Below are 27,695 nucleotides of genomic sequence, written 5' to 3' on the forward strand. Positions count from 1 at the left end.
AGCAAGGCAGGGTGAGATACTTCGCCCATCTCCCCTTCCCTGAGAAAGCCAACTGAAGCTCTGTGGCTCGAAGGGCCAGCTTTGGTGCCACTCTGCCACCTGACACCCAAGCATCAATCAGGAAGTCTCAGGACACCCCGTCCACCTATGGGCTCCCAGTATCCATCCCATCAGAGACGAACTAACTTCACAGAAAAGCGAGGTGACCTTCACTGCGATGGGAGAGACAGCTCAAGGGCCAATAGCAGATGTCCCTGCCCTTGGGCTCTCCTGGGAGAAGACACCTAGACACAGAGCTTAGAGACACCATGGCAGAGGGGATCACATGGGACACCTCCCACCCAGCCTCCACTTTGGTAACACAATTCCAGGCTCCAAATCCACAATGCACAGCCTAGTAAACACCCTCTTGCAGGCCTGTACCTGGTTCTTCCTGCTCCCCACAACAATTCAGCACACCCCTACTCTGCACATGTGCATCCCCAGCAGCTCTGGCTGGAGGCGGGGACGAGGAGAGCATCCTTCTCAGAGCTGAGTCCAGCTAGCACTGAGTGCCCCCTGGTCATCACTTCACCCTTGACCTTGCTCTTCCTGTCTCTATACTGGGTTCCCTATGAGATCCTGAGGACAGACTGGGGATGCCTCCCTTTGAGGCCCCTGGGATCATCAGCTCACTGCCTGGGCCTGGTCCACAGGTGTGAGCACCAGGCTTGCTGGGAGGCTCATAGACTATGGAAGAGCCATGGGACTGGCACAAGACCCCACATGTCACACACCAGACTCACATCACACACAGGCACTTAAGCCAAATCAAAGGAGGACCTCCATACAAAGCTGCTGCAGATGGAAAAATGCCCCCACAGGTTCATAGATGCAAACACTTGGTGCCCAGCAGATGGCGCTGTTTGGGAGGTTATGGAACCTTCATGAGACTTGCTGAAGGAAGCATATTTTTCATTCTGGTCCCACTTCCTGACTACCAAGTGGCCTCGTGTGCCTGTTGCCATGCCTTCCACACCCTAACGGGACCTGTAAGCCAGGGTAAGCCCTTTCTCCTCTCACTTGCTTTTCATTGGGGTAGTTTATCACAGCCACAGACAAATAAGAAACAGGCCAGTCTTGTTTTGTTTTTCTTTTTTTTTTTTTTTTTCTTTTTTTGTCAGAGCTGAGGACCGAACCCAGGGCCTTGCGCTTGCTAGGCAAGCGCTCTACCACTGAGCTAAATCCTCAACCCGAAACAGGCCAGTCTTACACACCTCTAATCCCAGCACCAGTGAGGCAGAGGGAGGCAGATCTCTGAGTTCAAGGCCAGCCTGGTCTACAGAGTGAGTTCCAGGACAGGCAGGACTACACAGAGAAACCCTTTCTAGAAAAAAAACAAAACAGAACAAAACAAATACTGTTCAGTAGAAACCACATCCCAGAGGTTCTCCATCCAATCATAATGGATCTGCACCAAGAATGAGTCTTCCCAGAGATTCCACCACCATGCACCTGCCTGTCACCCTCAGGTTCTGAGCTCAAAACAGAGCGTTGCTTTTCTCCTCCAAGTCCACACCCACACTTATCCCTTGATTACTAAACACCCATGCTGACTGCCTTCCTGGGGGTGGGAGTGTGACACAGAAGCATGGTTCCCTGGGTCTCAAATGAGAGCTTTGGTTTTTTTATTTCAGTGCTGGGGATGGAACCCAGGGTGCACGCGTGCCACTGAGCCACAGCCCTGGCCCTGAATAAGCTAAAGGAATGGGACGGTGCTTTCTAAGACACTCCCATGGATGTAGGAACCCAACAACAAGCCAGTGATGACCTCTGAGCCTGTCACACCAGGACAACACTCTCCTCTCCTCCAGTCTGTGTTCACCTATTTTCAAGGCATCCTGCCCAGGCTCCAGCACGCTCTACACCACCTGCAGCCTATCATCACAGCCACCCTAGCCAAGAATGCAGTGCTCCACTGCCCTGGGCCAGTTCAGGTCTCCTGGAAGCATCCCACTCAGAAAAGCACCCCGGGGACTCTGCAGGAGGGAGTGGTCTGATGGACTGCTAGACCAGCCTAGGAAAAGACACCTACCCCAGCAGAGTGCACCATGCACTTGGGTGCTCCTGTCGTGCCCGAGGAGAACATGATGAAGAGAGGATGGCTGAAGGGCAGCTGTTCAAACTCTAGCTGCGGTGCCTGCGCGCCTGTCCCGCTTGCCAGGAAGTCATCCAGGAACATGCTGTCGGCAGGAGCAGGAGAAACCAGCGGTGAACATTCCAGAACGCCAGAATAAGCCTGCTAATTCTGCCACTTTCTGCTAAATATGGCCCAAGATCCCATAAGAGCCTGGAGCACTGGCTTGCCCGGTATCCAGGGATGCCTGAGAAAGGGAGGAGTCAGTCTCCCAAACTGAAGATGCTACAGGAGAAGTCACTGGACATGAAGATTAGGCGCTGGAGTTTCTCGCACCGAGGACTAGCTCTTTAGAGACACACAGCCCCCACCCCCCTGCCCGCCCTGACAATCCCCTCTACACCTCTGGAAAGACTAGCTCACAGCGAGCTATCCATATACCCCAGGACCAGTGTGGACCAGTCCGCTTCCTGTTCGCACTTCACCCCGATCTCCCCACCCTGGGGCAGGGGCAGAAGGGCAGCATCAGGAATGTAGAACAACTGGCCCAAAGCCACCACAAGCAAATACGTATCACCCTCATTTACCGCATCCGGGGCCTCCAGCAGCCAGGTGTAAATATCTGATCCAGAATAAACACAACCAACCCAAGCTGTTAACTAAGCTCTGCCCTGCCTCAGCCCACAGCCACCAGAAGCCACCAGATGTGGGTGGCCCAGAACCACAGAACAAAACGGGAACAGCAGGCCTCTGTTTTCTGACAAATCAAACTCTCTCTTCCAAGCAAGGAGGTGGGATGTCATTAAACTCAGCAATTTGCTGAGGCTAATGACACTGAAACCCGCTTCACCTGGCATGAAAAGATATGCCTCAGAGACCAGGGACAGGGAAAAGCTTAAAAAAAAAAGACATCCAAAATGCTCCTGACAGCCGTACCCCCACCTACACCTCCTCCGAAGCCCTGTTCTGTGAAGTGCCGTCTAATGGACACTTCCCACAGAGAAAGCCTTTCCTTCAAAGGCTCCAGAAGTCACAGTAAATAACCATTGCTTTTGTTTCTCTCCTAAAAATGAAAAGACCAGGGAGGATCTGCCCTGAGCTCTCTGGACCAGCACTGTTCAGGTTTATCTGTGACAGCCAGCAATCTAAAGAAAACAATGGCGGCACCTGGTGCCTGGGGTTTGATGAGAGGCTCTCCTGACCACCTCACTTCCTATCAGTTACATCAACAGAAGCAACCCCTTGGCCTTCTTCCTCACCTCTGCAGCATGACCTCTGTCAGACACACCAGGGCTAAGGTTAGGTGGATGAGACCACATCTCCTCCATCCGGCTGTAAGTTACCAGGTCAGCACCTGCCTGGGTCCAGAGGAGCAAATACCTGGGCCGGCTCCCAAATGGACTCACACACAGCTGTGGTCGTGGGTGGCTGCAAGGCACAGAAGCCACTGGGCCTTACGGGCACACACTGTTATTCATAGCTAACTATGCACTCGACCTATTTAATTCACAGAGGGATGTACCATTGCCATTTAAAGGATAGCAAGAGCACAGAGAAGTGAATTACTGTCATGGGGCCACCCAGCTGGGACCAGAACCCGAGTGGGAGACTCTAACAGCCAGGTCTTGCCAAATGCACTTGGCCCTCAGCATTCTTCCCAGGTAGCAAGAGCCCTGTGAAAGACAGACCTCCAGGCCAGTCAGGAGTGCAAGAAATCTCAAACATAAATCTTTCCTATCAAATACTATAAAATGTGTGTTTAATACAAAGAATTCAAATCTTCCTATCTCCCCCCACCCCCTTGTAAGACTTTCATGCAAATATGTGATTCCAGGAATTTGCATTCTGGGAATCTGATGACAAGGGGCAGTGACCCTTTTCTCATTGAGCAATGACCTTCTTCCCTTCCTCTCTCACTTCCTGTGCACCATTCTTTCCAGACTAGCAAATCCAATGAGACCGTGAGGTCAGAGCCCGGCCAATGAGGAAAGCACAGTTACCACCTGAGTTACCAGAGCACACCTCTGGACACTTCAGGCCAAGGTTTCTTTGCATCCTGACTTATTGCTAACAGAGGCAACCACCTCAGATCTCACAGAGAAGCACGCAGCTCCTGAGCACTGTTCCCTCCTGATGGATGGATATGCTCCGTCCTGTGGGCCTAGCAGTCAGCATTTCCCCACCCACAGGAGTGTCTCATCCTCTGACTGCACCTGTGGAGGGCGGGACACATGCTTCACATCCTTCAGGGCCCCAAACAGCACCCTGCAAAAATCAGGGAGTCCAGTGTCACTCACCGCCTGCCTTAGTCCTCTCCTCACAGAGGGCACAGGGGGAGGGTTTGGGGAGGGCTGCCATGTCGCCACAGCCCCTCCTCATAGCCTCGGATTGTAGTTTGGGGGGGGAGGGGGACACTTGCCAGTAGCAGGAGCTAAGGCTGAGGGAAAGATCTCCCGCAAAGGTAACCAGATCCCTTCCACTGTCCCCAGAAGATCAAAGAGCCCACAACAAAAACAGACAATCTACCAATGCCAGAAAAGCAAAGGAGGGGTCAGCAGCAGCCCAGGAACAAATCACATTGTTTCTCAGTGTTCTAGGAGGCGCGGGTTCAAGAACCCCATAGGGACTAAAATCTGCAGGTCCTTGGCCCATACGCAAACGGGGACAGAGCAAAAGGACATGCTCCCAGCCTTCAGTCACCTCTAGAGGACACACAGTAGGAATGCTGTGTAAACGGCGGCCCTAATAAGATCTGCACATGCTCAGTGCAGACGCGGGTGTTTCCCAAAGGTTTACGATCTGTGGATGGTCATATCCACGGATGAAGAACCCACGGATTCAGGTTAGGTGCATACCCTATGCGTGTCCATCTACACAGCATCCACGTGTTAATTACAAACCTGAGTGTGCCACCAGGACAGCAGATGGGAGCACACCTGTGCACACAAGTTACCTAACACCAGCCTGCTCTACCCGATCCAGGGTGCCCTCCCGGGCCACAGCAAGGCAGGAAGGAAGCGGACGGGTCTGGAGAGACTCATCACGGGGGGCCTCCCAGGCTCCATACCACAGTGAGGAGGGTTTCAGCTAACGGCTCTCCCACCTCAGATATATGCGACCCAGTCTGGAGAGTGGTGGTTCCTCACCTGTTGGGGATCTTGGAAATGTCTATCTTCTCCCTTGGGAGGACATAGGGGATCAGCACCACTCTCTGCAGGTCAGGCAGTCCTAAAGGATGGGTGGACAAGGTCAGGCCAGGCTGCTGCCTGCGCACGCGCCCAGGACAGGCCCCCAAGTACCTTTCACAACCCGCTGCAGCTTCTCCAGGTGACTGTGCTCCTTGGCATTATAGATAACAGCCTCCACTGAGAAGATGAGTTTGGGCTGGATTTGAGAAAAGCGGTCCAGGACACCCTGAAAACGAGAGGGTGGGTCATCGGACACTATAAACGCAGGGCAGAAAATGTCCGTGTCAGCGTCCAGCAATGCTACTTGTCCTCAGCACTTGCTGCCAACACAGGCAGGCAGCCCATGCAAAGAGCCCAAAGGCTCAGAAGCATGACGTAAAACAGAAAAGGTTCCGACTGCCCCACCAAAGGGTCCCCACTGCACAGACTGCCTCTCACCACAGCCCTCCAGAAACATACTGTATGTCATCTGCCTTCCAGAAGGGTACAAGGTTCTGTGAAACCCGGATGTAAGAGGAACCGGCATCCACCTCCAATTGGTCACATTCTCCTGTATGCATGCATGCGCACTGCCCAGGAAGGAAGCGGCGGGCTTACCCAGAGAACTGTGTACCACACACGGGGAATCCACAGCCAACCAAGGGTAGCCCTTTCCTACCTCCCATACAAATTAATGTAGACAGGCTCAGCCACGGAACCCCTTTGTGTACCACTCCAAGGGGAACAGATCAAAGCATGGAAGTAGACTTCATCAGCCCCTACCCCACCCAGGATGGCCAGGAGGCCATCATCCCTACTGGCAAGGCCGGTGGGCAGGGGAAGGGGAAGGCCTTAACCCCAGAAGGCTCCACCCCTCTGCCTCTGTGCCTCCTCTGTGCAGCCAGCAGCTGCTCAGAGGATATCTACAGGGACACCACACATCACAGACAGGGTCCCCACCTGGCTGCAAGCCCAGCCACCTGCAGAGGGACCATTAGGTTAATTAGGGCCCGAAGTGTGACTAATTAGCTGCTCAAGCACTCAAAGTTTCCAGAGGAAACTCTCAGCAGGGGAAAGGCGCTGACTCAGCAAGAATCTAAAAGGGGGGGGACAACACAGCTCAAGGTGGCCCCCCACCCACCCACCGGCTACAGCAGCATCCCCGCAGCCTGGCAATCAGTCCCTGCCAGCCCACCTGGAGTTCTGATGCACCCTAACATCTGAGTTCACTTCAACGCTGTCATTTTCCAAACGCCACACTGGCGGAGAAAGAGGTTCACTCCACCTCCCCTGTGCTGGGCACACGAGGGTCCCCTCTCTCCCAAAATAGGAACAAATGCAGAAAGCCACGGGGAAATAACTGCCGGTGTCATTGCTTCCGGTTCCAATTCTAAGAGAGTTCACAATGCAGACAGCTCAAAGAAAGGTGTGGGACGCCACTGCTCATGCTGAGACGGAGGCTCATGAGTTCATGGGTTCAAGCTCAGGCTGTGCTCACAGTGAGACCCTGTCTCAAAAACAAACTGGCTGCTGAGTGAGCCAGAGGGTGAAGGTGCCGGCGGTCCTAGCCTGACAGCCGGAGCTCGATCCTGGAACCCAGGTAAAACTGAAAGGACAGAACTGACGCCACAAAGTCGACCTCTGACCCCCGCATGCGTGTTGTGTCATGCATGCCCACAGACACAACACACACGCACATGACTGTTTTAAAAAATGGTGCACACCTTTGATCTCAGCACTCGGGAGGCAGAGGCAGATGGAGCTACAGCCTGGTCTACAAAGTGAGTTCCAGGACAGCCAGGACTGTTACACAGAGAAACCCTGTCTCAAAAAAAAACTAACAATGTTCAAAGCCCTCGAGGCACCAGGATTGGGGAACCTTACAGAGAAGAAGGACCGGGTTAAGAACTTCAAGCAACGCATGCCAAGAAGCCAGGGGCACACGCACCGCTGGGGCTGCAGCCTGACCCCCAGGTACCAGGGCTCCCAGCTGACAGGCTGCTCTGTGGAAGAAACAACACAGAATAGATGGCAGGACGGAAGTGGGTGCTGAGGCCCCTGGGTAGATCACACCAGCACCTAGAAGGGAACCCCACAGCCAGGCGCCCCCCCCCCATGGTGTTCAGACAGAAGGAAGGGCAAGTCCGCTAGAAAGCCCAAGGCCCGAGAGGTTGACAAAGGAGCTAGCCTGGGAAGGTGTTAGCAGGGGCAGGGCCTTCACCTCAGAGGCCACTTCCATTCACAGCTGGCCATAAGGAAGACCCAGCAGCCAGAGGCCTAAGGCTCAGACATCGCAGAGACACCCTCAGTCATGGGGATAGTACTCAGACAGCAAAGATGACAGGCGTTTCCAAGTCAGAGATCACAGCCGAAGCTCCCCCTGACCAGGCAGGTGAGGTAGAGAGCTCAGAGCAGTCGGCCTGCTGTGGTCCCCAGAGCTGTGCCAACTGCCTTGTGCTACAGTGAACACCCCCGCCACAGTGGGTCTGACCTGAGCCAGTACTTAGCAACCAATGAGGTGTGGAAACCAGTGGCCCATGGTGAGTCACACAGATGGCCACCCAGAGTGAGGACAGTGGCTGTCCTATTTACACACACATCACTCGAGCAGCTGAAGTGTATGGTGAGAAGCAGGGCAACAGGCAGCCGGCTGCGTCCTAAGCACGTGGGTCTTCGAGGGCGGCCTCCCTGACGTCTCTAAAATCACCACCAGTTCAGAAGGAAACAGAAGAACCCAAAGTGGCTGGCAAGCATGACCCGGGGTGGGTCACCTCCCGTGGGGCCATGGCCCACAAGCCCACACGTGTGTGCTACACAGAGCACAGCCGAGCAGCAGTGGTTAGGAGACAAAGACAAGTCTGAAGCTGAGTGGCTAAACACAGCATGGCAGCAGGATGGAGGAGGCAGTGGTGGAGCCCTGCTGCCCCCTAGTGTCCACGATGCAAACAAGCATTCCACACCAGCCAGCAGCCTGCTGCTGTCACTCCAGACTGCAAGACAAAGAGCCAGGGACGCTATTCACTGAAACCAGTCCTTTGGAGTCACAGGCCTCTGGTGGTATGCATCATCTGCCCAGAAGAGGGCAGTCCAGTCCACTAACGGGAGCAGCACCACCACCATCACCCCCATCATCAGAAAGCCAATTCTGGAGCTCTGCTTCAGGCCCACACAGGTTACCCCAGTTCTGATGACAAAGTACCCTCTCCCTCCCAGTGAGCAAGAAACAATACTTACTGACGCAACAGTTAAGAGCGCCCCAGCCACACAGGCCTCCTGTGTGCTCTCAATGTCCACAAGTGCATTGTGGGTCTGCATCCCAGGCTCTAGACCTCAGCGGGGCAGCGTCATAGCCAAAGCCCTTTCTGCCTCCTTACTCTTGAACACCTCCTGAGGGACCTAAGCAGAACAGCACCCAGGGCCACCTTGTTAGAACCTCCCATGAGGACTCCATAGGCCCGGGCCCCAACTAGCTCATACAACCCCACAGCAGACACTGGGGCTGGTAGCCACCTGTGGAGTTTCAATCTAGGCCAATCCTTGCTGATCCTAGACAGTCCTGGGGTTTGGGTGTGCATGGAAAAGGGCACAGGAAGTGGAAAAGGACCCATGGGCATCACCTCAGCCCACTGGGCCATGGACCAAAGTGAGGGGCCTTGAGAAATCAGCACTCCTCCTTCCTGAGAAGATGGGATGATACCTCAAAAGCCTTTGCTGAGAGAACACGCCTTAAAGCAGATGTGAGTTTACACATTCACCCCTGAAGAATAAGACACGGAGCACACCCCAAACTCAGCTCATGCTCTACCAGTCCAGCACCCAGCTGCTGGCCACACCAACTGACCCGGCCTGGGTCAGAAGCAGCTGGCACCAGAGCTGGTGGCTTGGATACCACGTGTCCTCCAGCAGCTGGCACCAGGAGAGCTGGCAGCTTGGACACCACATGCACATTGTCCTGGCATTTGTGAGCCCACGAGTTCAGAGCCCTACTGACCCTATGATCATGACCAAAGCAGGCTTTCCTCAGTTGCTACAGCACACTTCAGCAGCCTGGGCCACTTTGGACACACCCTCAGCACCATGGTCCCTTAGAAACCCCTAGAAGCCAGGCGGTGGTGGCGCACGCCTTTAATCCCAGCACTCAGAAGGCAGAGCCAGGAGGATCTCTCTGAGTTAGAGGCCAACCTGGGCTACAGAGTGAGATCCAAGACAGGCGCAAAGCTACACAGAGAAACCCTGCCTCGAAAAAAAGAAAAAAGAAACCCCTAGAAGTCAGTACATTCAGGAAACCTCAGAATCCCAAAGTAGAAAGGGCCAGGTGACAGACATCATGGCACCAGACCAGCAATAACCATGCACACCACCTGCTAACCAGGAAGCACCAATCAGCGGACAGGACACTGGGGAAGGAGACAAGAACGAGTTTGCTTGTAAACTTAGAACCAAGGCCCAAGTAAATCAGGGGAGGTGGCTTATGCCTGTAATCCTAGAACTTGAAAGGCTAAGGCAGGAGGATTGTCCCAAGTTCAAGGGCAGTCTGACTACAGAGTATGACTTTGTCTAAAACAAAAGAAAAAGTTAAATGGGCCAAACAAAACCAGATCCCTGTTCGTGCCCTGTTGCTTCAGGATATGTGTGAGGCCGTGCGCGCTCAATCATTCCATTCAATCCCCAGCACCAAGATCAGACTCCTCGTACGCAGCCTCCCCTCCCCCTTACGGTTGCCCAGGGAAACACTCAGAGTTCGGCTCAGATAGCCCCAAGCTCCAAGGGGGTGGGGAGTCCCGGCCCACCAGGGACACTCTTCGACCCAGTGGTACCCTCCAACAGGACCCCAACTCACATTCACACCGAAGTCTGGCGAAGTGGAACTCCAGATGGCTCCAATACTGGCAGCGGCCAGCATGGCCTCCACGGCATGCGCACTGTTGGGTAGATAACCTGTGGGAGGGAGGGGAGAAAGCCTTGGGTTGAGGGGGGGTCAAAGCAACGGTCTTCCAGAAGTTTCCCTGAGAGGCCGGAAGTGTCTGAGAAGCAGAAATGCCAGCGAGTCCACTCACCACGACTCACTAGTCCATTCTCCACACGTGAACCAGAGGGACCCTGCAGCAGTTTTTGCTCTGCCCATGACCTTGGACTACAGGGCCCAAAGGAGGTGGTGTTGCTTGCTGTTGGAACATCAGTCATTGCCCTTAACCACTGAGCCATCTCTCTTCCCCTCTCCCTTTCGTTTTAAGAGGTCAAGTACAATGGCAGGAAGCGCCGCCTCCTTCGGGCCCTATAGCAGAGCAAACACCACTACAGGACCCCTATGGCCTCTGTAAGCAACTCTGCTCTTCCTGGCTCTTCCCCCTCACTCTGCTCGCTTTATTCAGTCCTTCGGGTGTTCTAAGATTCTCCTTCCCCAGCGCCTTTGCACAAGCAGCTGTACATGAGTACACCTACACACGCACCAGCCTTCCACACTCAGTGCACACCCGTCCTTCCGCTCCCACATCACTTGGCACTTCTTCAGGAGGCCTTCCTTAAGCTAGGCACTTAAGAAACACAACGGAAAGCTGGGCAGTGGTGGCGCTCGCCTTTGATCCCAGCATTCGGGAGGCAGAGGCAGGCGGATCTCTGTGAGTTCAAGGCCAGCCTGGTCTACAGAGTGAGTTCCAGGACAGGCACCAAAACTACACAGAGAAACCCTGTCTCAAAAAAAAACAAAACAAAACAAACAAACAAAAACCCCACAATGGTACTTTCCCTAGCTGGGAGAACTGTATCAGCCTGACCATGTGTGGACCGCCTATTTAATATGCAGTTCTCAGGTGAGGGCAAGAACCTCCTTCGTCTCCATCTTTGCTTTGCCAAATGCCTTTCAGCATGCTCTGCATACCCTAAGAAATGTGCTATCTGACAGATGGGTGGGTGGGATAGAGAGGACAGGTTAGCACATGCACAGGAAAGCCATGTGTAACCCCTGGGGCAGAATGAGTGGAGGCCCCATCACCAGGGAGGTTGGCATCATCCAGGGAGGCAGAGACCATCTTCGGGTGGAGGGATCACCATCAACTAAACAGACAGCGCCAGCGTTCTGGGAGAAAGGACTTCAACACAGGCCTTGGGACAAGGGCTGCGGCCAGGCACCCACCTGGGGCCCATTAACGACCTTCTCCAGAGAGACATAACAGTTTGCACTCTGCCTTTCTATGTTCACGTGCTCCCTGCTAGTCCATAGGCACTTGAAGGGCAGGGCTCAAGCATCGTCCCCTCAACCCCACGAGAGTCCCCTGGTGCCTGGTATGAGCAGAACTGAAGCGCCTCGTCATTGCTGTTACACACTGCCCAGGGGAGTGCACAATCCAGGCCGACTCTCCGTTAACATGACAAGCAGCCTGCCTGCCTCCTAAGACATTAGGCCTACCTTGCAGGCCACAGCACAAGCAAAAGGAAAAAAAGAGCCGTGAACAGTCTAATGCACCTCCTCAGCCCTGCGGGCTCCTGTGCCATTTGAGATTTAAGTCACTTTTCACGTGAACTATGGTCAGGGCAGGGGGAGCTGACTGACAGCCACAGAAAGGCCAAGAGCCAGCCTGACTGAAGAGCCCAGCTGCTTGAGCCAGTCTCCCGGGGGAGAGCCCAGTCCCAGGATGTCTCTCAAATGTCCCCAGGCACCACCACCCCAACACACACACACACACACACACACACACACACACACACACACACACACACACTGTGTTGCCTTCTCTCAGAAACACCTGCTGCAGACGGATTTGAAAAAAATGCCAATAGGGGCTGGCTCATGGCTCAGTGGTGAAGCCTTGCCATGCATCGGCCCTGAGTTCGAATCCAACACCACAAAACAAACTGGTGGGAAGCAAAGCAAGAATAAGAAGCAGCTGGGCAGTAAGAAGAGGCAGCTGGGTGGTGGCGGTGCACGCCTTTAATACCAGCACTCAGGAGGCAAGGCAGGCGGATCTCTGAGTTCGAGGCCAGCCTGGTCTACAAGTGCGAGTTCCAGGACAGCCACCAAAACTACACAGAGAAACCCTGTCTCAAAAAAACCAAAAACCAAAACAAACAAACAAGAACAAAAAATGAGAAGAGGCTTCAGCATTGCTATGTTCGACTTCAAAAAGCAACCACTGAAACAGGGCCAAAAAGAACACAGAAAAGTGAGGTTTCAGGCTCTAAAGCCTGCCCTGGCTGCATGCAGAGATATATGCACAAAGACCAAAGTTCCGGGCCAGCCTGGGCCACATAACAGGAGCCTGCCTCAAAAAACACAAACAAACGAAGGCCTGAACTGATTGCTGGCCCGGTCCGCACTTGCATTCACCTAAGAGCTATTTATTCGATGCCAGCTGTGTGCCTGGCCTTCCACAGCATGCGTCAGGCCAAGAATGGAGACAGCCTATCTTCAGGGACAGACACAGAGCCTGTCCCCGGAGATCGCAGGGCAGTTAAACAACATCTAAATGACATCACAGGCCACGAGCCCACAAAGAAAAGTCAAGCTGATACTGGAGATCGGTGAGAAATCCGCCAAAGCGTTGCCAGGGTGGCCCCTAGTGAGGCCATGTGTGTGCACAGGCGACAGAGTGGAGTGAGCCGGCACATGCCTTTCCTGCCAACCAGCACAAGCTATGATCACCCCATGCCCTGCCCACTGTCTAAGAAGGAGCTGCAGGGCTCCGGGGGGCCAGCACCGGATCTGGTCCCTATGCTGTGGCTGCAGACCCGCCCTCTGCAAACACAAGCTGGCTGGCATCTGCTGCCGGCCAGTCCCCTCAGGAGAGGCATAGCCTGCCAAAATCGGCACGTAACTACTCAGACCATCGCCCTGGCCCATGGCCTTGTCCAACTGTGGATTAGGGACTGAGCCCTGAGCTGCCCTGAAGAGTGGCTCTCCCCAGACACGCCCTTCCTGAAATTAACTAACTGAAGTTGTTGGGTGAAGGGCAGCCCTCCACAGGCCTTCCTGCTGCTGGGAAATCAGGATGAAAGGAAAACTGGAAAGGTGGCTGAGCTGCTTTTGGTGTGATGCAGCGAAGGTTCAGGAGGGACTTCCAGGCCTGGAGGCCTGCAGACTCCAGTGTGCCTCCTGAACATCAGTCCCCAACAAGCTCCTGGACCCCAAGCCAGAGACTCCCTCTGCCCACTCCGACTGCGTTAGGGTTCTGCACATCTTTTTCCTGCCTTGTGGTCAAAAGTGGGGAGGAGAGGCACCGAGAAGGAATAAGGCTGTCAGCAACTTGGGGTGGGGCGGGCAGAGGTGGAAAAAGTCATGACAGATAAGTGCTGGGCATCTGTCACAGCACCCTCCTTCCTACAGACACCTTGCTCTCACCAGCCGCAGGGCCTTTGCACAGGCTGTCTGCTGTCCGGCTCCCTTTCCTCCTCCACTCTGCCCCGCAGCAGCGCTACCTCCCACAAGCATCTGTTAACCCACCAGCTGCACAGACCACGCCTGGACATCCTTACCCCTTTCCGCTCTGGAAACACGATGAAGAGAACAGAACAGTAGGGTAGGGGATTCTTGCTTTATCTTTCTTTGTCTTATTGTTTTATGGTCTTACTGGCTTTGTTTTGAGATGTGATCTCCCCATGGAACCTGAGCTGGTCTGGAACTTGCCATCCTCCTGCCTCAGCCTCCCAAATTCTGGAATGAGGGGTGCACCACCACACCCAGGCCTCATTCTGCATTTCACTCTAGCCAACTCTGATCCAGCACCACCACACCCAGGCCTCATTCTGCATTTCACTCTAGCCAACTCTGATCCAGCACCACCACACCCAGGCCTCATTCTGCATTTCACTCTAGCCAACTCTGACCCATGGACCCCATATACAGCTGGAGTAGTCACACGGGGGTGGGGTGGGGTCTACACATGGCTAAACTTATTTCAAGTCTCTCCATCTTCTGGGCCATTCTGTTGATGGTTTGGCGTGAGTTTGGGTACTAGGGATCGAACCACCACAGCACCAAAAAGTGTTTACCAAAGGAAGGAAGAAAGGGAGGGAGGGAGGGAGGGAGGGAGGGAGGGAGGGAAGAAGGGAGGGGGGAAGGAAAGAGGTGGGGAGGAGGAGGAGAGAAGAGGAAGCCCCTTACCGACCACACGGTCCCCTTTCTTCACGCCCATCTTCCTCATGGCCGCTGCAAACAGAGCCACTTGCTGCCGCAGCTCTTCAAAGGTCACCTTCACAATCTCCTCTCGGCCTTCCCCTGAGAAGAGAACAGGACAACTCAAGCACAGGCCGCGCAGGGAGGGACCTGAGTCAGCAGGGGCAGGAGCGGAGGACCTGGACGTGGGAAAATGCAGAACCAGGCCCAGGGTGGCGCCGCTCCACGCGAGAGCCAAGCCCGGTGCAAGCCAGGCTCCGACCACAAGGCGGGGTCCCCAAGAGGAGAAGCTGATGGAAATAACCAGACTGGCAGAAGGTGGGAAGACCCCACAGTCTCTATAATATACAGAACAAAAGTATGATATGGAGATCAGCAGAGAAACCAATACAGAGACAGCATGTGCAACAGCGCTGTGACACTTCACAAGACAGAGCCATCCTGTGATCACACATCCCTCACGATCACCTCTGCCCCTAGGCATCACCGATCTGCAACCCATCGGGACAATCTGAGCGATGAAAGGATTGGGCTATGGCCCACCTATAAGCTTAACTACAAATGGTTCTGCACTGCCTGTTCCATGTCACAGGGTTGTTATGGTTACCTGTTATTATGACTACCTTGCTAAGACCACCTCGTGTCTTTGTTTCAGAAGGTATGACTAACTTGTTATGCTTCTGTTCTGCCCTGGAACCCCACCCATTCTGCAGGCCAAATCGCTCATTTGGAAACCCCTACCCCTGAGCTATAAAGACTTGGCCTTCCTCACATCCAATGCTGACCTCTTGAACCCAGCCTTAGCGGAAGGCAGCCTGTGTACACAAATAAAAAAAGCTTGAGCCGGGCGGTGGTGGTGCACGCCTGTAATCCCAGCACTCGGGAGGCAGAGCCAGGCGGATCTCTGTGAGTTCGAGGCCAGCCTGGTCTACAGAGCTAGTCCAGGACAGGCTCCAAAGCTACAGAGAAAGCCTGTCTCGAAAAACAAGAAAACAAAACAAAACAAAACAAAAATGCTTGCTTTAATTAATTTGGCGGTGATGATTTGGGTGGGTGGCCTTTCTCCTCCCAACTCCCGGATCACCAATTTCTACGGCCCCTCAGTGTGGTACACGTAGGACTTGTCTACTCTATTTTCAGCATCTGTCAGTAACTACTCCTTTTCACTGCTGAGTAGCAGTCCACCTTCAGTTGGACTTCGACAGTTATCTTTTTACTGGCTAGCTAACGCAAAAGTTAAAGTTTGAATTAAAAAAAAAAAAAATTAAATGAGCTGGGTGTGGCGGCACACCACACTGCACTCAGGAAGCAGAAGCAGGCAGACCTCTAAGTTTAAAGCCAGCCAGGGCTACATAGTGAGATCTTGTCAACCCACCCACCACCAAAAGAGAAAAAAGAATATTAAACAATTACTATTGCCTGCAGAGGCCTCACTGTGAGGGCCTCTCCAAGGCTTGCAAGAGTCTTCACCAAAGAAATTACGTCAAAACATCCATGCTGACTTCTGCTGGCAGATGACTTTTTTTGCTTGGCATGGGTAACTCAACATATAAGGAGGTGGGTTCTAATTTACAAATTCAATGCACCCCCAGTGTAAACAACACAAGCTGTTGGGCAGAGGAAAACAAGGTGATACTAATATTTGAAAAATGCAAGAACATCCGGGAAAACACTTGAAAGAAAAACTAAGGAGGAGAAATAGCCGTTCTGCTCTTGGGCTTGATTCCCAGCACCACAAAAAGAAAGAAAAGAAGCAGGGGAAGGAGAGAGGGAGGAAGAGGATCGAGGAAAGGAAAGAAGCTAAAAATGGCAGTGGAGCGGGTGCCTCACACAGCCCCTCAGCTCCATAGGCCCGGCCCAAGTGACCAGTGGGTCACTGTGGGGCCCACGAGTGACTGCTGAGCCTTGATCATAAAAGACACTGCAGCAGCCGGGCCAGTACCTCAGACCCAGGCTGGGCCCACCAGAGATGCTCCAGGAAGCTACATGAGACGTAGACAGCCACCATGTTGAGAGCAGCATAGATTTCCAACACAGAACCTCGACAGAGGAGCCCACGTATTTCCTCTGTGCAAGGACTGTTCTGAGACATGAAACACATGCACACGCACACACGCATGCGCGCGTGCAGATATTGATGCCCAGCTTATTCCAACAACCCTGAAATAGGTGCTATCATCTGTCCCACTTGGCAGTGCAGAAACAGCCAGAGAGACTGAGCAACTTACCTAAAGTCACACAGCAACAGCATGTGGCTTTGTTGTGGAATACTAATTTAAGAAGTGTTACATTCATTTATGCTATGGAATATTTGTTTAATGATGAAAAGATGTGTTGCATTCTTTTATGTTGCATTTGTTTAACTCTGTAAAGCTGTGTTACTTTGCCTGCTTAAAACATCTGATTGGTCTAATAAAGAGCTGAAAGGCCAAACTGCTAGGCAGGAGAAAGGATAGGCAGGGCTGCCGGGCAGAGAGAATAAATAGGAGAAGAAATCTAGGCTCAAGAGCAGCGAAGAGTGAGAAAAGGAGGAGAGAGGATGCCAGGAGCCAGCCACCCAGCCACACAGCCAGCCATGGACTAAGAAGGGAAGAAAGATACATAGAATAAAGAAAGGTTAAAAAGCCCAGAGGCAAAATGCAGTTAAAGAGGAACAGGATAGTTTAAGTTAGAAAAGCTGGCTAGAAACAAGCCAAGCTAAGGCCGGGCATTCATAAATAAGAATAAATCTCTGTGTATTTATTTGGGAGCTGGGTGGTGGGCTCCCAAAGAGTAAAAAAATCCAACATGCTGGGCTTTGAAATAAAAACCTCACTCAAGGGTTGGGGATTTAGCTCAGTGGTAGAGCGCTTGCCTAGCAAGCACAAGGCCCTGGGTTCAATCCTCAGCTCAAAAAAAAAACCTCACTCAAGCTCACTTAGTCCTACACCAAGCCCAGTGATCAGACCTTTCCCACCCCACCCCAACACTAAGTAAAGAAACTTGATAAAGATTAGTGAAGCCAGAGAGACCAGGAAACTGACCAGTCAGAGCGGGCCAGACAGTAGGCATGTGACAGCCAAGAGCACAGCACATTGGGTTCTTTTCAGAAGCATTAGAGCCAAGTCCCTGACGTACACTAATGGCTCTCACTGGCTCTGTCCAAAAAGATATTGGTACTGTCCAAATCTAATGGCTCCAGGAAGCTCCACCCACCCCACTAGGGCCCACTCCCTGCAGTGACCAAGCAGCCTGACTGAAAAGGAGAAAGTGTTATTACTCAAAGGGGAGCGAGCAGCCACCCGAAATAACTCAAAAGCTAGCATGAGGGCCTGAACTGTCTTCCGGTCTATACACACACACACACACACTGCACACACAAATACGCATAGCATACAGGTACACCTGCATACTCCTGAAGGTGCACACAAACAATATCAGAAACAAGCTAAGGTTGACTCCGCCTCTGACCAAGCCCTCTCTCCATCTCCCAGCAGAGGTGTCTGTTACACTAGGAGGGCATATACCAATATGCCAATATCCAGCCGGAACCCTCCCTGCCGCCCGCCCCTCCACGCCCACGGGGCCACGCACATCCACCACCCAGGACACCCGAGGGACTCACTGGCCACGTAAAGGGCGACTTTGTCATTCTCCTTGTGCCGTAGGAGGTTCTCGGCATAGTTGAGGCGGCTGCCCCTGAACCACTCAGGGACATCTGCGATTCCTTTGGACGTGTCCACGACCTGCAGAGGGTCAAGAAGGAGGAAGCCAGAAGCTCAGCCCAGAGCCTTATGACATCACCCATACACCAACCCTGACCTGTGGAGACAGCACAGCCCTGCACCCAGGGAAGCCACCCCCGGAAATCCTTACAACAGAGTTTACTGAACACCTATTTACGACAGTTGCTGAACAGGAAGTAAAGGAAATGCCCAGGCCGGAAGTGGGGAGTTCAGAACTCAAGGGGTGGAGGCAAGGGGATTAGGAGTTTGAGGCCAGCCTGGTCTACAGAGCAAGTCCTAGCCAACCAGGGCTACACAGAGAAACTCTGTCTCAAAAAGAAGGAAGGGGCCGGGCAGTGGTGGTACACAACTTTAATCCCAGCACTTGGGAGGCAGAGGCAGGTGGATCTCTGTGAGTTCGAGGCCAGCCTGGTCTACAAAGCGAGTTCCAGGAAAGGAGCAAAGCTACACAGAGAAACCCTGTCTCGGGGGGAAAAAAAGAAGGAAGGAAAGAAAGAAGGGGCAGCGCTGCCTGGACCTGGGATGTGACTCAGTAGCAGAGCGCCTGCTCAGCATCACATAGCCCCGGGTTCATCCCCAGCACAAAAGAAAATGAAAAAAAGGAAATCAGTAGAGAGCCCTGGCCCACAGACACACCAACAACAGGAGTCAAGCCTGAGGCCCTGCCCCACCCCATAATTCTCTGAAAAATGACTCTGCCTTCCCCTGGGTGCTGAGCCCTTGGTTCCCCCTTCTCTGAGTGCCGCACATCAGCCTTACAGAAGGCTTTGCCACAGTGGGCAGTGAAATGCACTTCAGACACGGGATTCCTTCCCCAGGGCATCATTTCACTAAGCATCGTGAGGAGATGAAAGTTCTCTGGAAGGCCTCCTCAAACATCTAGATAACTGTAACAATGAGGATATGCTTATACCTCAGACTGCCCATTTCAAAGCCACACTCACACTACATCTCATACTATGTTGCTTAGGGTTATTTGAGAGAGGGTCTTCCTATGTAGCCCACGCTGGCTCCAAGCTTGCAATCCTGTTTCAGCCTCCTGTGTGCTATTTTTAATTTTTTTATTTTATAGTACGTGGGGGTGTTTTGCCTACATGGATGTCTGTGCACCACATGTATACAGTGGAAGCCAGAAGAGGACGTTGGGTCCCCTTTAATTGGAGTTACAGGCTGTTGTGAGCTGCTGTATGGATGCTGGGAATTGAACCCAGATCCTCTGAAGAGCAGCCAATAATGCTTTTAACCTCTGAGCCACCTCTCCAATCATCCTCCCCCACCACCACCCCCCACCCCCAGTGCCACCTCTTACATTTTTAACATGTGTAAGGGGTGTTGCATGTATCACAGAACACATGAGGAGGTCTGAGGCCAACTTGTGGAGTCAGTTCTCTCTCTTTCCACCATGTGGGTCCCGGGGAATCAAACTCAGGTCATCAGGCTTGGCAGCAAGCACCCACTGAGCCATGTTGCTGGCCCACACATGGGATTTTAAAAGCAGACATGATTCAGCATTCCCCAATCGACAGGTCAGGAGACAAGAGTGTGGCCAGACCCACTTACCTCGTCATACATTCGGGAGTAGACTATTCCACTAAATTTCCAGAACTCAGCCCAGAAGTCCGAATATGACCGGACAGACCAGTGGTACAAATCATCATAATTCCCTAAAAAAAAAATTAAAAATGAAAAAATAAAAAAATAGCACCGTTTCAGACCAGCCTCAGAGGGTGGCCCCTCAGCAGGAAGCCCGGTGCCTGAGAACCCCACATGCCAAAGACTCAGTGACTCCAGCGCCCCAGAATGACTGGGAGAACTAAACCTTATGATGAAACCCTTCATCCAGTCCCGAAGGTGGCCCAGGCTGGCCTCAAACTCTTGATCCACCTGCTACAGCCCTCTGGGGACTATAGGAGGGCAGCAGCACACTCAGCTTGGTGTCTGTGTGTGTTTGTGTGCGTGTGAACATGTGGAGGCCACAGGTCAACCTCGGGTGCCATTCCTCAGTCACCATTTATTTGTCTGGGGTTTTTAAAGATTTTTTTTTTTTTTTGGTTGTTCTAGACAGGATTTCTCCATGTAGCCCTAGCTATCACTTTGTAGACCAGGCTGGCCTTGAACCCACAGAGATCCACCTGCCTCTGCCTTCCGAGTGCTGGGATTAAAGAGGATTTGCTTATTTTATGTGTATGAGTGTTTTGCCTGCCTGTATGTCTATGCATCACATGTGTGCCTGGTGCCTATGGAGGCCAGAAGAGAGAGTCCGGCTCCCTGGAACTGCAGTTACAGACAATTGTGAGCCGTCATGTGGGTGCTAGGAGCTGAATCCAGGTCTCTACAATATCATCACATACTCTTTTGTTTGTTTGTTTGTTTGTTTGTTTGTTTGTTTGTTTCGAGACAGGGTTTCTCTGTGTAGCCTTGCGCCTTTCCTGGAACTCACTTGGTAGACCAGGCTGGCCTCGAACTCAGAGATCCGCCTGGCTCTGGCTCGAGAGCTGGGATTAAAGGCGTGCGCCACCGCCGCCCGGCCATCACAAACTCTTAACTACGGAGTGATCTTCCCAACCCCGAGCTTGTTTTTTGAGATGGTCTCTTCCTGGGACCTGGAACTCACTAAACAGGTTAGACTGACTGGCCAGCGAGCCCCAGCTGTCCACCTGTCTCCACCTCCCCAAAGCAAGGATTACAGGAACACCAGCCTTTCTTAAGTGGGTCTTAGGACACAAATCAAACCCTCATGCTTACAGAGTAAACACCCAAGCCATCTCCTCAGTCTCCCTGCTTCCTTTCTCCCTTTCTTCCTTCCTTCCTTCCTTCCTTCCTTCCTTCCTTCCTTCCTTCCTTTATCTATTTATTGATGGGCACGGGGTGGGGGTGGGGCACCTAGTACACGCAGCACACCTCCTGTGTGAAGGTCAGTGGAGAGCCTATTCTCTCCTTCCACTGTGTGGATTCCAGGAACAAGTCATCTCCCCTAGCAACAGGAGCCCTTCCTTACTGAGCTCTCTCTCTCTCCAGCACCTACTGCAAAAGTTCATTCTCTCTCTGTGTCTCTCTTATCTCTGTCTCTAGACCAAGCTAGGCTCTGCCCTCCAGGTGCCGAGATTAAACAGGCATGCCACCACACCAGGCTGTCTTCATTTTTTGGGGGGGGTTGTTTGTTTTTTCAAGACAGGGAGGGTTTCTCTGTGTAGTTTTGGTGCCTGTCCTGGATCTCGTCCTGTAGACCAGGTTGGCCTTGAACTCACAGAGATCCGTCTGGCCTTGCCTCCCGAGTGCTGGGATTAAAGGATTGCGCCATGGTAGCCCGGCATTCCAGGTTTTCTTAACAAGACATTATGTTCACTCAAAACTAACATGCAGGCCTGGCTTGGGGGCAAGAATTCCAGCTACGCTGAAAGCTAAGCCTGGGAGATAAGTTTAAGGCTAACCTGGGCTACCGAATGAGTTCAAGGTCAGCCTGGGCAACTTGACTGAGACTCTGTCTCAAAAATAAGTAAAGAGGATTTGGGATGTAGCTCAGTGGTAGAGGACTCACCTAGCATTCACAAGGCCCTGGGTTCGAGCCTCATGACCAGAGTAGGAAAAAGGCAAAGTCCCATGAGTCAAAGGGCTCACTGAGAGAGGTGAGTGCTGCTAGAGGGAAGCCTCCACACAAACGGAGCCTGGTTTAGCCACCCCTGGAATGTCCAGTCTCACTGAAGACACCCTACCAGCAGACCAGTTCCGTAGGCTCAGGAAACCCCACATGCTCTCTCAACAAGGGTGGGGCACCACTGAAACCTGGAACTCACTCCTGCAGACTCTTGCTTCAGGGGGTGCAGGGGGACCAGGGTTACAAGTGTAACACAAGCAAGGGGAAGAGACCCAACCAAACTACCAATACTCTTCAACACATGCAGGTGAATTCAACGCTTATGAGACCTCATCAACCTCTGCAAGACAGACACATCTGGGGGGTCGCATCAGGCACTGGTGGGCTACAAAATATCCAAAGCCATCCAAAGCTCCCCTCTGCAGATCCTGCCCAGCTAAGTTAAAAGCTGGGTGTGGCAGCTAGGGAGGCAGCTCAGAGGTTAAGGCACTTAATGCACAAGAGCGCGCAGCTGCAGAGAACAGGGAGGGAAAGGAGGGGGTTGGGAGGGAGGTGGCACATGCGGTAAGGGAAGCAGAGTGACTGGAGATGCAAAGAGAGCTCACAGGTGGGAAAGCCACAGCAGAGCTAGATGTGGGACTTTGCAGCTCCAGACTCCAAGAAGGGACCTGGGTCATGGCAAGGAGATCTCACCTCCTCCGGGCCCCAGGCAGGATGTATATACAAAGTAGATCTAGCATGCTGGGAAACTGCAGGGTCAGTGAAGCCAGAGCTTGACCTAGTGACTTCGCCGGTCAGGCTCGAACAGGCCACTCTGCCTCTCCAGGACGGGTTTCCCTCATGGGTCACTTCAAACTGTGGACAAGCGGCTACAGATTCTTCCACACCAGTGAAAGAATTCACTTTGGCTCCAGGTCAGGCTGGGTGACTCCGATTAGCACCCACTCTGCCACTTCTGAGCAAGTGGGGGTAACGACGTGGCTGTCGTGAAAACCCATGACACATAAGAGCATTCAACCCCTGCCACTTTGAGTGACCTCAGACATTACTGACCTCCTCTGGGCCTCAGTTTCTCCCTCCCTAAGAGAAGTCTAGTAGTTCTTATCCTGGGGTACTGTAAGGACCTAGGAAGTGCCCCAGAACAGCTCCTGCAGAGAGTAAAGGCACCCAAAGGAATCCATCATGGATGCCACCCCTCCGTTTGCATGAAGAGCCCACATGGCACCTTGGTGGCATAGACTGAGTCCATACATACCCGACTAGTCAGCATGAGAATTAATATGCAGTAGCGTGGGGCACCTCGATCTAGGCAGGCAGAGGGCAGCACAAGGCTGGGGCAGCTTTATGCACCTGTGGGAAACACTAGCCAAACAGGCCCCACAGCTCCTCTCCCTCCCTCGGGCTTTGTCAGCTGGGTCCCACAAATGGCACGCTCTGGTTGCAAAATAAAAAATGCTCCCCAAGTTGCTAAGAATGGCTAGACACTACTCTAAACACCAAAGTGGGTTCAGGCTGGGCTGGTGGCTCGGGTCCGGAATCCCAGCTGAGGCAGGAGGATCAAAAGAGCCAAGCCTAAACCGGGCAGGGTGGCGCAAGCCTTTAATCCCAGCACTCAGGAGGCAGAGCCAGGTGGATCTCTGTGAGTTCGAGGCCAGCCTGGTCTCCAAAGTGAGTTCCAGGAAAGGCACAAAGCTACACAGAGAAACCCTGTCGGGGGGGGGGGGGGGGGGGGAGCCAAGCCTGGTTGGTCGACAGAGCAAGTTCCAGGCCAGGCTGAATAATTTTTAAGACCCTGGCCAAGCACGTCTTTAATCCCAGGAGGCAGAGGCAGACAGATCTCCGTGAGTTTGAAGCCAGCCTGGTCTACATCGTGATTTCCAGGTCAGCCAGGGCTAGGTAGAGAGACCCTGTCTCAAAAAAACAAAATAAAAATAATAATAAGAGGGTTAGAGTGCAGCTCACTAGGAGACCCTGTCTAGCCTGTGGGAGACCCCGGGTTCGATCCCTAGGACCTGGAGAGAACAGAAGTACACTCAGCAACAGCGTCACTGAGGGGTGTGGCCAGCACCACAAACCTGGGGAACTGGTAGTCACAAGGGCACTCCGCACCTCGAGGACCTTGTGTGGAAACTTTTCCACAGCTGTCTCCTGCCTCAGCCACACCATGGGGTGAGCCAGGAATCCACTCAGGGGGGCCAATCTGAGGCCCAGGTGACCACAGGCACATTTAGTCCAGGGCGTTTAACACTCAACCGAGACTCTGAAACAGGTGCCAGCATTTAAAAATCTTAGTTTTGGGTTGGGGATTTAGCTCAGTGGTAGAGTACTTGCCTAGCAAGCGCAAGGCCCTGGGTTCGAGCCTCAGCTCAAAAAAAAAACTTAGTTTTAAATGAAATACCGGGATGCTGCTGCATGACTGTACTCTCAACACTCAAGAGGTACAGGCAGGAGGATCGTGAGTTCAAGGTCAGCCAAGTATAGTGGTGCAGGCCTGCTTTTAATCCCAGCACTTGAGGAGCAGAGGCAAGTGGATCTCTGAGAGCTTAAGGCCAGCCTGATCTATATAGAGTTCGAAGCTAACCAGGATTACATAGTGAGACCCTGTCTCAATAATAATAATAATAATAATAATAATAATAATAATAATAATAATAGAGAGCTAGGGGGCTCTGACTCTACACAAGAATGCTCACCATACATGAACCAGCAAAGCAAGAGCAAAACAATATGGAAAAGCGCATGGAGAAAGGCCACAACATTCCGAAGACAGCATTTGAGTTAGACCTGAAGGATCCCCAAACATCAGGGCCAGGCAGGTGAAAGGGAAGAAGGAGAAAGGAGGAAAGGGTAAAGGGAAGAGCCGTGCCACACACCCTTCCCCTAGCTGTTGACAGGGGACGGGGGCCGGACACACGGATGACGGACACACGGATGATGACTGCACGGTCGGCAGGCTCTGGGTTTCCATATCCAGCCCCTCAGCTTTAGTTTGTCCTGTTTCAGAGACGGGGTCTCTCACTCTGCAGTCCAGGCACTCCCTGAACTCACAGCAATCCTCCTGCCTAAGCACCTGAGTGTGAGCCACCCCGGCAGGTCAGCCGTCAGCCTCCCAACTTTTTTTTTTTTTTTTTTTTTTTTTTTGGTTTTTCGAGACAGGGTTTCTCTGTGTAGCTTTGCTCCTTTCCTGGATCTCACTCTGTAGACCAGGCTGGCCTCGAACTCACAGAGATCCACCTGCCTCTGCCTCCCGAGTGCTGGGATTAAAGGCATGCGCCACCACCGCCCGGCATTTTTTTTTTTTTTAACCATTTTTAAGTTCACAATTCAGTGGCATGAATTACATTCAAGATATTAATGACACTCATGATAAAGCCTCCCAACTTTTAAACACAAGATGGTCAACAGAGCTTCTAAAGATCAACCCTGGACCCACCAGCCGCCAGAGACTCGAAGGAGAGAAAACATTAAAACTAAGATGTTCCTTGGAGTTGGGGATTTAGCTCAGTGGTAGAGCGCTTGCCTAGCAAGCACAAGGCCCTGGGTTCGGTCCTCAGCTCTAGGGAAAATAAAAAATAAAAAAATAAAACTAAGAGGTTCCTCAGCACAGCTCCAGCCAAGGACAGTGCACAGTGGTCAACGCTCAGGACTGGGCCTGCCATCTCTCCACCAGGGTACACTGGTCCTCTCTCCATGCTCCTGTTATAGATGAGGAATCCAAGGCCTAGGGCAATGGGATGACTGGTTCCTGGTCTCACAGCTCTGAATTGCTGCAGCCGGGCCCCTGCAGGGTGTCAGGTTACAGCTCCCTCCGGTTCTCCTGCTAAGGGAGAAAGGTTTGGCCCACTTCAAAGGGCTGCCCTCAGTGGAGTGACGTTCTGAAGTGTCAGGCCCACACAGAGCACCACATCAGTACTTCATCAGCGCTGGCAGAGTTGACAGATGAAACCCAGGCTCCCAATGGAGGACAGGAAACTGGATGCAATCCTGACATTGATCGAGCTGGGTTAAGGTGCTTCTCCAGTCCAACACCCACACTGATCACGCACAGCCTGCAAGCCCTGCAGGCGACCAGGCAAAACACCTGTCTCCAGGTGAGAGGGAAGGGGTGGAGCCGCGTTAGTGAAGAAAAGAGACCCTGTGGAGGCTCCACTTCCACCTCCGGGCTCTCCAGCGGCAAGTCTGCAATGCCACGGTCCACAAGGGACTGTAGAGGGCCTGGGAACCCAGCAACTAGAAAAGACAGGCACTTCAAGATTACCCCAGCCAGCAAGCAGGGTGAACCATGCACAAGGAAGCAGGAAAGCCGGAGTGAGGAGGAGACCCAGAGGACTGCTGCTCAGGGCGAGGGGGAGGGGGGATTCAGGAAGGCACCCTGAAACAGATCCTAGGAACAAGACAGACACTGACACCAATAGAAACAAGGGGGTCCCTATGTTTGGGGGGGGGGGGTAAAAAAGATGAAGATAAAGAAGAAACCTTGAGCTGGAAACTCTCTCCAGACACCTAAGAGAGCAGGCAGCAGGACTAGCCAAGCCCTATGGCTCCCTGGGAAGGGAATATGGAAAGAGCCTCACCCAAGAGACAGGCCTCTGCCCCACCTACAACTAGACAGAGCAGGGTGGTGGCTGGAAGGAGGGTCTCTCTGGGGCTGGGATTTTAAACATAAGAAAGGACTCTACCATAACCTTAAAGGTGGAGGGAGGAGAAACGAACTCCGACCTTTTAAGGGACCTGAAATTTCAAGGTGGTCCCTAGCAAAGGCCGGTGGAGGGAGCCTGGCACATGAATCCCATGAACTCAAAAAGAACTGCCCCTCAGACCAGAAGGAAGCCCCCACAGGCTAGATCCAGTCAAGACCTCAGGAGCCAGTTTCCAAACAGGCAAACCTAGCAAAAGATCTGAGGAACCAGAGTGGGGTTTGCCACTACCAGAGGGCGAGCCTCACCTGCAGGGAGGTGCTGACGCCAGGAGGGAGGCCTCTGTATGAGGTGACGCTCCCCAAAACAGTGAAAGATACACCATCAAAAGATCAGCACCTCCTAGCGGAGGGCCATGAGCCAGGGAGCTCTCCTAACCCCAGGACCATCCATCCACCAGAGGCCCATGGCAACGGGGAAGGACCTCCCTAGAGGGGGACCCCAAGACAATGGGGGGCTCCTCCAACTCCAGGACAGGGACACTGGGCGTTCATCAAGGGACCAAAGAGGAACCTCCCTAGAGAGGTTATCCCCAAGCCAGGGGGCTTCTCCAACCCCAAGACAGGGAGGGGCACTGGCCATCCATCCATCCATCCATCCATCCGAGGCTTATCCCAACTGCTAAGGCTGGAAATTCCGAGAGCGGGCCTCTCTGGAGGGAACCGCTTCCGGGAAGGCCCGGGACGGGGGTGTACACTAGCCGCGTGCCCCACACTCACCCAGCGCCAGGCCGCAGGCGGCACCCACGGCCGCCCGGAAGCGGTCCATCTGCGTGTCCTTCTTACTGTCAGGCTCCCACATCACCTGGCACTCCATAATCTCCTCGCGCCCGAGCTGCGCCAGCTTGGACATGGTTGCGGCGTTGCGTGGCCGGGATCTGCCGGGCTGGGACTACGAGGACGGCGGTAGAGCGCAGGGCGCCGAGCGGCCCGGCACAACGTGGACGAACGACAGCGCGAGACTGAGCCAGCGCCGGCGCGGGCCTGCCGGAGAACCCGACCTGGCCACGCCCCCACGCAGGCTTCGCCACGCCTCCATAAGAAAGCCACGCCTCTTTCAACCACGCCCTTCGCTGTAACCCTCCGCCGCGCCTGCAAAGCGAGCGCTCGCTGCCGGGAAAAGAAAAAAAAAAAAAAAAGACCGCCTGCGCAGGCGCGGTGGGCAAGATCTACGCCCTCACCTGTTGCAGAACCCGCTGCTGATTGCTGCCCTCCTTGCGTTAGGTAGTTCATTCATCAGTCATTCATTCATTTATTCAAGATTCAGTTGCTCCTTCTGCAGTCACT

The 27,695-nt window shown here is 53.1% G+C and overlaps 1 protein-coding gene across 1 annotated transcript in view; it reads right to left on the minus strand.

Moving 5' to 3' along the window:
• The window catches only part of Aacs (acetoacetyl-CoA synthetase), a 38,366-nt gene extending 10,934 nt beyond the window's left edge, over positions 1-27,432 (minus strand). The window contains exons 1-8 of the mRNA XM_036172234.1: positions 27,129-27,432; positions 19,678-19,781; positions 17,997-18,117; positions 14,381-14,494; positions 10,124-10,221; positions 5,416-5,530; positions 5,263-5,344; positions 2,075-2,222 (exon numbers count right to left, since the gene is read on the minus strand). Of these exons, the coding sequence (XP_036028127.1) occupies positions 2,075-2,222; positions 5,263-5,344; positions 5,416-5,530; positions 10,124-10,221; positions 14,381-14,494; positions 17,997-18,117; positions 19,678-19,781; positions 27,129-27,261 (915 nt within the window). The 5' untranslated portion in view covers positions 27,262-27,432. The remainder of the gene's footprint in view (positions 1-2,074; positions 2,223-5,262; positions 5,345-5,415; positions 5,531-10,123; positions 10,222-14,380; positions 14,495-17,996; positions 18,118-19,677; positions 19,782-27,128) is intronic.
• Between the last annotated feature and the right edge of the window lie 263 nt (positions 27,433-27,695).

The sequence above is a fragment of the Onychomys torridus genome, chromosome 22, assembly GCF_903995425.1.
Source record: "Onychomys torridus chromosome 22, mOncTor1.1, whole genome shotgun sequence".
NCBI classification, from domain to species: Eukaryota; Metazoa; Chordata; class Mammalia; order Rodentia; family Cricetidae; genus Onychomys; species Onychomys torridus.